Here is a 12216-nt window from a genome sequence, read left to right as displayed (position 1 = left end):
ACACACACACTCCCCCCCCTCAGAAACTGAAGGCCAAGAAATATGTGAAATTGGAGAAGATGTATGGTAATCCCAAAACCATGCATTTAAAACCTGGATCACGTGTTTCCCAAAAAAGCCGCAACTGCAACATCATTATTTTGTTGAGGAATTTTAATGAAGCTGCCAGGTTACTTGAAACTGTATCTATTCCAGTGATCCAGCTGGATCCCATCCCAGGTGAATAGACAGTAGTCAGAGACTTACCATGCACAGAATACTTGGTCAAATTTAAATCGGTAGATGTAGGACAGCATTAAAATAAAAAAATTCCACCGAAGGAAGCCCACACCCTTTCTGAAAATAACCAGCTCTTAGGGTAGCCCTTTAGGATTGTGCAGCATAGACATCAAAGCACAGGAGAGAGACAGACCCATGGCTGTCTCCAAGCAACCCCAGCAGTTTGGTTTGGTTTGGTGGATAGTGTGGAAGCGAGAGCTTTATTTCCTACCTGTCGATGATCACAGGATCCGAGGGAGTCTCGTTTCTGTTGCCGCAACTTTTCTTTTCACAGCACCGGCTGGAGAGGGGAGGAGACCAAAATGAGAGGATTTCTGTGAGTATTAACGGCAAAGCAATGAACTCTGTACTAAAGGCATTGTGGACATTTAAGTGGTATCCAGAAAATTCTAACTGGGATTTTCAAAGGGGTCTCAGGGAGGTGCCCAACTCCCATTTAATGTCAACGGGATTTAGACACTCGGCTCCCCTTAGTCTCCTTTGAAAATCTCAGCCAAAAGGAAAAGCAATATGGTCACACTTTATATTAAGGCTCCATTTATAAATGTTTAACAGATGTTGTAAGCATGTAACAGACATGAACAGCATGTGTTCTAGACGGTTAAAAGCCCACCAGTAGAAGGTGTCATAGCTGATGACAAGCCAGGGTTATAAGCAACCTACTAACTTGTTGGACTCTGTAATAATTGATTGCCCATTTATTCCACATCTGTTAACCCTATTTATAAATGGGAATGTAACAAAGTTTATACAGTGTGGTCAGCAATGGGATGGCATAGAAATTGTATGCATCAGCCTCTCTCTGATGAACATGCAATATAATTTGGACCCAGTTTACCAACATACAAGTTCTCTCTCCCATGGGTATGTCTAGGGCTTTACAAGCATATGCAAGATAACAAGGTCCCTGCCCCCAAAGGGATACAATGATTGAAGTACAGCATAAGGACTTTATTTAAAAGATACACACACACACGCATACTACGTGTGTGCGCGTGTAAGCTTGTGTACGTACATACATGCATGCACATATATCCTGCGAGAGCACTGCTGCCCAAGTCTGGGAGGTAACGGAGCACTCGACTCTCATTGCCGTCAATGTAGACAGGGCACTTAGCACCAGATCAAGACCCTTGTACATGCCCATTCTCTTTGAAAACCAAAAGCCAGGATCCTTATCTGGCCAGCCCATTAGACGTGTTATGAGAATCCTGATGCTGTGGTAAATCAAACAGTTCCATTTGACATAACCAGGATGTTAGCAGCGGGAAACAACATTTAAGCACACTGTATCAAAATTCCCTTCTGCCCCAACCACCAGTGGATCAGCTTCAGTTACACCAGCATAAATCCAATCAGCTAGTCCCATTGCCTTTTCATGGAGTTATTTGGATTTACGCTAATGTAACTGAGAGCTGAATTTGGCCCAGACAGTTCAATTTTATGTGCAGTGGTTTTGAGGGGGCTGAACGCATTTTCAAAATTCCTAGTTAGCCTGAATTCAGCTGCTTTCCACAGGGAATTGCTCTGACCAGAGGAAAAACAGATAAAAATGCATGAATGAGTCCAAGGCAATACAATATGAAGGATTAACTCTTTTGAAGTCAATAATACTCAGATATACAATGCTTAAAATATAAACAGGGACATAAAACTTGCCATCTCACAGCTATTAAGCATTTTAAGTACATGCATTTGATTGGCAAGCTGTAGCATGGACAGGAACTGCCTGGCTTTCCCTTTGTGAGTTTACACAGCCCAGCAAGATGGGATGCAACAAGCAGATCTCTTTCATTAGCAGCACTAACGTGAATGATTTTGACACTTTTTGTATTCCTTTGCCTCAATCCCACAGTTATCCACTGAGTCCATTCCTTTCAAAATAAAGGATTCACTAGATATATGAGAATCCCTGGGGGAGGTACTTATTTGGTGTAAACTGTCATAGCTCCATTGACTTCAGTGAAGCTATAATAATTTACAACTGCTGAGACTCTCTCCTCCCTTCACTCCCATTTCTAACTTGTTTTTGAGTGCACCTTGTATAAGTTTCACTGCCCATTGGCCATTTAGACAAAGTTTCATACTTTGGTAATAAAAATTGAAGATTTCAGATTTTCTATTCTAAAGAAAAAACAAACAGAAAACCCTCATTTAGAAGAGTAGAAGGGTTGACTTCTATTTTAAAGCAGCATATATTATGACCAGTTGGAAATGAAATCAGGAGCAAATCTCTTGTTCATTTTTAATGCAGTATACTCTTTGCCGCTATCAAACAAAAAAACTAGCTCAGTTTTTAAAAGAGTTTTACACTGATGTGGTTTTTTTTTAATTGCTAACTAACAAAAACCAGTTCCTTTCTTTGCAATAATACTCAAAAGATATCCTATGGTCATATAACTCAGACAGACACATCAGATTATAATGTCACAATAACATGCAAACAGAATAAAGCAATAGTACCTACACCAAATCTCTTTGTCCACACATGTTTCCAAGAAAGGTTGTCAGCACATTGTAGAGTTGTTTAGATTAAATTACGCAGATTTGGGATTCAACATACCTGCTTCCTGGTATAAACCCATCTCATTGTTAGATTTAGTTTGCATACTTTCTTATCACATTAATGAGCTTTGAAGCATTACTAAAAATATGCCTTTGACCTGAAGATGTCCAAGCACTTTTCAAATATTCATTTTTTCATTGTTTGCCTCCACTGTAGCACATTTTTGGTAGATGACTAAACTATTTCCTCTCACCTTAGTACTTTCTGAGCCCCAGAACACATGAAATATTTTATCCTGAAAGCACTACCCCTTTCCAGAAGATGACAAGTTTAGCAGTGGATCAGATTATTTCCAAAATTTCAGGATAGTCCAGTCAGGAGTTTCATCTGAAGTCCATCTCAAATCTTCAGGTCCCCCCTATCCAAGGGACTTCAAACAACCTATCACTGTGGCATTTAAATACTGACAATCTTCCAACTGGGTCGTTATATAATAGTTGTTCCTTACTGGGCTAACCCTGCTCCCAGGTAAATCAATGGTAAAAATCTGACTGACTCCAGTACTTGGCCCATAACATTGCTTTAAGTGGAAATTTAGATCCTGATCCTGCTAATATTTAAGCACCTGAGTAACTTTATACACACACACACACACACACACACGTCATTCCTTTGGTCCCATTGGAATTACTCACTTGCATAAAGTTGTAGGATCAGGGCCTAAGACTTCTTATCATCACAAAAATAAATCCTTACCACGCTTTGAGCTATGTCATTTTCTCATATAATCAGACCCACACAGGATACAATAAGTCTAGCAATATGAAGCGTACTGGGGAAAAAGCAACAACCAACAAGAACAACAAAGCCAGCCCTAGAAACTAGATGCCCCATAAGGCCCTATATCAAAGAAAGGCTTATGCATCCCCTTCCCCCCGACCCACCCACCAGCTCAACTAAAATGGTTTTAAAATTCAGCCCTTAACTTTAAAAAAAAAAAAATCTGTCTCTAATTTCAAACTCAAATAAGCTCACAGCATGGTGGCCTTTGTTTTGTTTTCTTCTCCCCAACTCCTCCCTGCAATTGCATAACAAAAGTGTCTAAATTCACACCATCTGGACGATAAAGACACAGGCCCCAGTGGCCGCCTGGCCCAGCTGATTAGCGCTCCTGTCTAGTCTGAGCCTTGTGGCGAAAGTCACAGCTGTGGGGCTCGCTTGCACTCAATACAACTCTGTTATTAGCCAGCTGTAGGCCCTGAGACTACTTCTGTTCAAATTATAATACCTTTTAACCCTCTGCACACCAAGGGCATCGCGGGCTGCTGGCAGAAGCATAACAACTAGTTTTCTCTTAGTTGATAATTGGTAGAACAAGATGACTACAAACCGTTATTCCATGAGAAAAAACTGTTTACCTTGATTTCCTACCATTGAAAGAAAAAAGACACTGGATATTTAAGAGAGACCTCCATCCCAGATGGACAGTTCTCTTTACACTGTAATAGCCCAAACGCATAAAGCCTATTGCTAAAACGTTCAGAACTGTAATAAATAAATAAAAAGCTCTAACTGAAGGGACTCATTATACGGGGGGCGGGGGGGAGTTGAGATTTTAAACTTTCAATTGAGATGACAGATTGTTGCATCCACATCAATATTTAGACAACTTTCCTGCTAAGGATACATCTGTCACTGTCTGACTAGAAGATGCGTGGTGGGGGGGGGGATGTTTGGATGCACTTGTCTGTATACAGCATGAATAACTGAGTGATTTTCTATGACAAATCAAATCAAAAGATCAAAAGGGTATTTACCTGTAACTAACAAGAAAAAGAAAACAAACCCTATAAATTTAAAAAAAAAAACAACAACAGGCCTCAGTTTGGACCTCAGAGTGGGCACAGTACATTAATGTTTTATGTACTGTTACTAATGCAAACTAAAGTAGGGGCTTTAAAAATTGATGCTACCACGTAAGCAGCATAGAGCGAGGAGGATTTGATTATTGTGCTTAAAAAAATGTCAAGTTTAACTAGAGTTGGATTCATTTATTCCCCCTGGTATTATTCAAAATGATGGTATAATACCTCTTCAAAATAGGCAGCATCCTGTTTTAAAAGTATCTCTGAACAAGACATTTAAAAATCAAATGTCTTGATTAGGTTACACAGAGCTTTTGATTTGGTTCACTAATCTATGTCTTATGTGGAAAGGACAGCCCTGAATTGTAATTCTTCCTTGGCTAATCTATCAAGCAGGAGTTTAGTACAAACTGAATAATGGTTTACATTTGTAGAACATTACCTTAAATCAAGCATGGAATATATTTATAGGCATCAATGAAAGCCCAGTATACAAAAGCTTAGCAGAGAGTTTATTTAGTACTTTTAAAATGTTGGTTATTGTCAAAGGAAAGATCAGTCCATTTTGTTTTGAAGAAAGGAGGTTGTTTTGGTTTTTTTCACTCTTAATATAGATTCTCTCTCCATCCAGCTGGAGTGAAAAAAATGGATTACACTAGCTGTCATTTTGTTATTACAAATAGAAACCCTAGTGTATAGAAATCCAAAGATTTTGCTTTTCCAATGATTATCTAAGTATGGCCAAGTCAAGCCTTTCACAAACAGGGATAGCATATAGATTAAAATAAATACGTACGTTTTAGAGAAACCAAAAAGTAACCTGCCCCACCTCACTCTTCTTTAATATATACATATGCACAGAGCGAATTATATGTTATGTAAAGACAAAAAGCAAATTGTGTATCACACATATAAACACACCCATCTATGAAAGTAATATTTGTAATGTTCAGAAGTAATGGTAGAGAGTTACTCAGTTAATGAGGGTGACATAAGAGGCAAGATTTGCATGCGGGTGTGCCCGCGTGTGTACGTATGAACACACATACACACACACACACACACACACACTTTTGCATACTTCGCCCTCATTGCAGTTTCCCGGGTACACCAATTATTCCATTACCTTTTGAAAAATGTGAAAAATGCTTTCCCCTCAGCAACAAATTCTATCCTATTAAATCGCTTTTACTATATCATCCACTTAGAAGGCAATACTTAAAATTATTAGTGCAATGTGCTTTTTTAAACAAGCAACATTCGATCCAAGAGCTTTTTAAAAAACCTATTACAATAAATCACAAACATGTTTAATAAAGGTCAAGGTTGGGTTTGCCTTTCATTTTATGAAAGAGCATTCTGTGCACAATTTAACACATTTTAATATAAGGACATTGCCTGTTTGCATTATTAAATGCATCAAAAATAGTAATTATGTGAGCAGGAAAAATAAGAAGTTATCATGGAAGCAAGATGTACATACATAAGATACATGTACCTAAAGACATACACAAATGTTATTAAAAACATCTTTAGCAGTATTTTATCCTTTAATTTATCATTTCAACATCCTAAATTTTTTGTCTATTTTACAAAAAAGCAGAAGTTCCGTAAGTATTGCTTGTAACAAAAAATTATTTCAAAGATGTATTTTGGGGACAGAACTAAAGGACGTTAATTATGTTCATTTAATTGATAATGTTAAAATATGTAACCTGGGAAAAATAAATCGGGAGCTCTTTCTAATTTTCAGGCGGGTTCTGGAAATTGACAGTAATCATTTTAGAAGAGCAAACTGGAAAAGCTTAAAGAAATACAAAGTTGGGAATTCTGGGCCCTTTCATTTTGTTGTCCAAACCCAGTGCAAAATAGAACAAAAATAGTGCAGTTCAGATCTTAGGCAGGGTTTCCAAATCTGTAGTACTAAATAAATGGGTATGTAACACAAACCAAAGGTTGTATCCAGGCAAAGAGAATTATTCTTTTGGCAGAGTGTCCCCTGCGCAAAAACAAAACTCCTCATATCTACAACTTATAGGGAAAACCCCTTTTAGTATCTTTGGAAGCTAAACTTATTAACTGAATAAATCCTATGCCACCAATAAAATTGTCTTACCTGCACATGACTTCATGAGTAAGCAGAACTCTGCACATTTCTGGATTCTTGTTCTGTCCTTCATAAGTGATGGGCTATGAAAATTAGGGAAATTAATATATGGAGGAGGTTTTTGGTTTGTTTGTTTGTTTCTTGTAATAGTCAGTTTTTAAAAACTGCAACGCACTATGGCTTGCAATTCCCACCCTCAAAGTCTTTTTTTGCACAACGGTAGGCAGTATGCATATAACCAAGTGTCACTTAAAAATTGTTGTGATCCTGGGATCACTGAGGGAAGGAAGAGGCTAATGCACTGGAAATTAAGGTATGCAATACAGACACTCAGAAGGAGAAAATAAAGCCCAGGGTGAGAGGGGAATGAAAGAGTGGGGACTGTACAACACAAAAGCGGCCTCAGCTCACCTGTTTAGTGACTGAATCGATGAGCCTAACAAACAGATCCTGTTCAGTTCTGACACCTAAAGAGAGAATGGGAAGAAATAGGAAATCCAACAGTTACAGAGATTGTTTCCCCTAAGCCATCCTGTAACTTTTCTATTTCGTTTTACTTCCTATCAAGCATCATCTGAAAGTCTAAGGGTGACGTTTTTCAAAGCATGGGTTTACAAAAGGGTGTCATGTTGGCCAGACCTGAAAAGCAACTGTCCACAGTGAGGATTTTTGCTTCCAAAAGAGAGACAAAGGGACTTCAATGTATTTTATAGAAGCGATCTCTTCAAGGTCTAAAACTTTATCATGGGTTCTTCCCTCCCAACCCCTTCTTTCCCCTTCTCTCCCACCCTGCCTTTTGTAGGTGACTTACCATTGCTGTAAAGGAGTTGAAGTTTGTAGTGTGTGCCGTTATTGGTCTTTTCATTGCCTTGTTCCTGAAAGAGATTTAAAAATATCGTCCCAGAATTTATTTGGTGCTGTTGGAGCACAAAAGCAACCCGCTTGCAAATCACTAATGGATGTGACAAGAAAGATCTTTGAGAGGTGGATCCGCTGATTGGGATAAATTAACCTTCCCAGTGACCCAGGACAGACATCCCTTCCTGTGGCATTGCAGAAACTTTTCCACTTGCTATAAAGCTCCCAACTTTATAACATAAACGCTCTTCCCTTATCGGGTGAATTTACACATTTTAAGCAAGCTAATATGGAGCAGATCGACGCTGGCAGGTATTTTTTAAAACAAAACTGTACGTGCAAAATAATGAAATAGTTTTACAATAAGTCATTATCGGTATTTATTTCCTGAAGGTTAGGTTACCGGGAAATCTCTCAGGTGAACTGGGACTGTAATTCATCAGAAGACAATTATTCATGTCGTCCTTCATAATTAAAAGTCCTTGCCCGTAACTAAACTAAAACCAAACATAGTTTGGAGGGAAGGAAGAAGGTTTCTAACTGCTTAAAGCCTGGATCTAAAACTCAAGAGCAAACGTTTCTGACACCCAGCCATTGACTTTGGAGTCTGAAAAGAACAGGCTTAGCAGGTAATAGGACAAATCACCCGCTCTTCCAACTCGATTAGGATACTAATAAAACCTGGCAGACCCGGCATATGCAAAAAAAAATAAAATAATAAAAATAAAAAAAATACAACAATGTATTGGACCCCTATGTGATTGTATTCTATTTTATTTTAAGCGGATGAATGAAATTCCCCTTGTATCTCCCGGGCTGGCAGAAATTAACAAACCTTGTTAATTACAGCAAAGGAGGCGAGCATGTTGAGAACAGGGGACTAAGCCCTCGTCCTGCTACCTAACCCCTGAACACAAAACCAGGGATTGTTATTTTGTTATGGAAAGGGTGGCTGAGAATGACACTACTTTACAAGGGCAGGTACTAGAAGGGGTGTGCGGGGACGGTAAATTTGGGGAGGTAAGAAAAAAATAGACAGGCCTTACTTTATCATTTTCTACGAAGTCCACAAAGGCGGTCCTCTCTATTTCCACCGGCTGCCCCTGCCTGTCGTAGAGAGCCAGGACAAAATGAAAGAAATTGGATTTCCTCAAGTTGGAAGGTGGTTGTTTTTCGAAGTGGGCTCTGGACAAAGCTACTCCGCTGTGGAGGAAACAGATGGAATTGGGGAGGGAGGGGAGAGAAACAGATGAATTAAAGGTGGCATAGCAATCAAAAAAATCAGCACAGAAAATTATTCTAGAGCGGGGGTAGGATTCTCCTGGTCTATGTCGCACATTGGGTTATTAACAGTCAATTGTTACCAATGACTTTGATCTCGGTGCTTTCCTCTCCACCTTTGTGCACCCACATCACTTTCGATTTAAAACATTAAATTAAATAAAAGTGCTTGAATTTTGGTGGCAGCCAAATGAAGAACTTTTTTCTCCCAAATGTTAGCGTCTGGAAACTTTATTAAATAATTTTCCCTCTTATGCTTTGATTTTCACTCCGTAGAGAAGAATAATTAACAGAACCTGTATATTAAAAGGAAAGATTGCAAGATAAGTTATTCCAAAACCGGAGAAATATTTGATAATTTCCTCTGATCAATCTTCTTTTTCCCTTTCATTCTCATTTGTTGGGTACAATGCAAGGGGTGTGTCTCTACTACAATAAACGTAGAATATAAATGCTAAAGGATCTGAAAAATGATAAAATTCCAACTGAGTTCACTTTTCCTTTAGCCCAGGTCAACGCTCTTAAAATCTCTTCCCAATTAGGTGTCTGTACTGAGGTGGGAAGGCAACTGGGTTCAAGCAATATGCCTACATTTCTCGGCAGCGAAGTTTCTACCAATTTCATATCGTTTAGTCACTGATCCATTTGAATCAACCTGTGGGTCTTCCCCGGTGCCGTTTTGTGGATTGACTACGTGTAATTTAAACACCGGTTGCCTGATTTCTGTCACACATGCTACAGAATATGCGGTGATTTCTTCCGCGCATTTACCGAGTTTGAATTATTCGGGATCTTTTCATACAATGGAAATTCTAAATCTTAGGAGTTAGTTTTTTAGCAGAATGGGTTCCACTCTTTTCTTTATGTCGATTTTTATGGAAGGCACAGAAGACAGATACGGTGGAGAAGATTTCTCACTTACAGCATCGCTATGAAGTTTTCCTACTTTCTCCAGATTTAATTCCTGAAATGAATTCATCTAATATTGTTGCTTCACAGACTTGAGAAAAGTATTTGTAGCTTTTCAAAGAGTCAGATATCCCCCTTTATTTCTAACTCCAACTGGACAGGTACAATGTGACTGGGCAACAACACAATTTCCCTTCTTTCCCCGCCTCCCCCCACCCCCGGCCAGCTTAATAGTTTGATTTTTATCATCTTGAGTATAAGAACTTTGATCACTGTATTTTTACAAGACATCTAGAATAATTAGTGACGTCCCAATGCGAACACCGATCAATTAGCCCTTGTGAATTGGCGATTTCTTACAGTGCATCTAACATTTGTTTTACTTTCGCTTTCCCCATCAAGGTATTTTTCCTCCTCATATAAATTAAACTATCAATAGTCATTTAAAAAACAAACATGATATCTCCTCTCATGCTGCTTGAAAACTCTTCCATAGAGATCAGATGGGGGAGGTGAGGGCATATAGGGCTGTATTTGTATATTGGTTCCTAGCCCAACGTATATGCAATGCGGGTTGTATGTTCCTCAAGTAAAGGTGTCTCTATCCTCAACTTTCTTCTCGGGCCGATTCAGCCCCTTCGCACACGTGTGCCCGAAGGCTGTCTAAAGAGGTACCTGAGGAACGTGGGGACATATTTTGTTTAGGGAGGGCTTCGTTCCTGTCACTCCCTCATAAAAAGAGAAATAGAAGAGAAGAAAATAGGGAGAGGAAGTCTGTAACTAAGAGAACGCGGCACTGGAGCGTATTTATTGGCCATATTTGGAATAGAGAGCTTATCCCCTAAACAGAAGCAAGAATGCATCCTCCTCTGCGGTTGTATAGGTTTTATATTCCAGCCAGCACTGAGATCTAAACTGAGTTGACAAGACTAACGCAAGGAGTTGGTAAGTAGGGTCAAGGACTCCTCCACTCAGATCATTCACATAAGAGCTCTCTGCTGCACCGCTGAGACCGGTAGTTTTGCAAAATCTTGGTAAAGGTATCTCCCCTTTCCCTCGTTACTCAAACCCACGCTGGGCTTGCTTTCTGCCTAACCCTGTGCATCTAGCCTGAGTGGGGAGCAGGGTGGCATTAGCTATACAAAGTATGCCTTGGGATCAAGGAAAACAAGGTGATTTGGGATCAAAATAGGCATGGCCATTACGTTTAGCCGGAAGAACATTCCTAGTCAGACGTCCGGGCATAGAATGATCTAAAGAGTTATTGTTCGCTTGCATTGCTATGTCCCCCCACCCGCGTCCAATCTCTGCTCTCTGACTTCATCTGTTGTGTGTTTGTCCCTCGCTTCAGCTTTGCCCTCTTGAATTTTCCCTGACTGGGGCGGGGAAGTAAACTCAGTCGCGAGTCTGATCAACAGCGGGAGGAAAGGGAGCTTTCAAACGGGAAAACACGAATCTCGATTACCTTTGTGCAGCTACGTTTGCATCCACCACCCCAACATTTCTGACCCAGGACCTGACGGAATCCATTTCAGAAGCGAGAGATTTCTCTTTCAGAATGGGTCCTCTTCCTAAAGTATCTTGAATCCCAAACATTTAAGAAGTCTATTCCAACAGGCCACCGTTTCTTTAAAAAAAAATGCAGCTGCCTTTGAAATTGACACGCACGCACAGATCCCAAAACCAGTGGAGAAGTCCAGCTTTAAAACCAACTTCTTCTGCTTTTAGACGCTACGGGATTTGGTGAAAACGCCTTCCCCCCAAAATAGAAAGTTTTTCCTCTTGCAAAGTAAAGTTATGCTCTCATGCAGGCTCGCCCGGTCCTATCATCCTGCAAACGCCGGCGAGGAAACAGCATCCAAACACTGACCGCTGTTAACCAGGATCACCTGTTTCTCAGAGACACCGGGAAGAGGGAACTGATTGCTGCCTAATCCAAAAAAAAAAATCGCGATAAATCGTGAAAGAAAGGAAGAAATGGAGCGCAAGAGTCTGATTACACACCGAACTGCGGAAGCCAGGATGCTTCCCCAAGCTAGTCACCATCAATGGGTTACAGCATAGGGAGAAAACATACTAGGAAGGGGGCGGAGCATATTTCCATATTAGGGGACTCTATTTGCATAGACTCACCCGATTGGAGGATTGCAGACAATTATAAAGCTGATATACACTAATAACTCCAGCTCCGGGCTACCAACAATTGCCAATGGGAAAAGCAACAGTAATCAGACTTTTTCCGATTGTTGAATAAGTTCCTTACCAAAATTACTTCGCTTTCAGTATGTTAACCTCAGGTGGAACCCACTCAGTCTAGGGTATTATCTTGTTATTCTAAACAAGAGAAAAAATTCTAGGAGACTTATATAGTATGTGTCCCTGCCATCAGATGGTGAGTTTTGTAACCATAA

The 12216-nt window shown here is 39.8% G+C and overlaps 1 protein-coding gene across 3 annotated transcripts in view; it reads right to left on the bottom strand.

Moving 5' to 3' along the window:
- EBF2 (EBF transcription factor 2) overlaps window positions 1-11795 on the bottom strand; it is a 173698-nt gene extending 161903 nt beyond the window's left edge. For 2 of the 3 annotated variants that reach the window (XM_039522209.1, XM_039522210.1), the window contains exons 1-6: window positions 11271-11795; window positions 8662-8818; window positions 7569-7632; window positions 7169-7224; window positions 6767-6840; window positions 491-559 (exon numbers count right to left, since the gene is read on the bottom strand). In XM_039522209.1, the coding sequence (XP_039378143.1) occupies window positions 491-559; window positions 6767-6840; window positions 7169-7224; window positions 7569-7632; window positions 8662-8818; window positions 11271-11401 (551 nt within the window). In that variant the 5' untranslated portion in view covers window positions 11402-11795. The remainder of the gene's footprint in view (window positions 1-490; window positions 560-6766; window positions 6841-7168; window positions 7225-7568; window positions 7633-8661; window positions 8819-11270) is intronic. The other variant, XM_039522208.1, reaches the window with a different exon arrangement.
- Window positions 11796-12216: the final 421 nt, after the last annotated feature.

The sequence above is a fragment of the Mauremys reevesii genome, linkage group 2 (assembly GCF_016161935.1).
Source record: "Mauremys reevesii isolate NIE-2019 linkage group 2, ASM1616193v1, whole genome shotgun sequence".
Classification (NCBI taxonomy): Eukaryota; Metazoa; Chordata; order Testudines; family Geoemydidae; genus Mauremys; species Mauremys reevesii.
The sequence above is the reverse complement of the archived record's forward strand: the minus strand, read 5'-3'. Positions and strand labels throughout refer to the sequence as shown.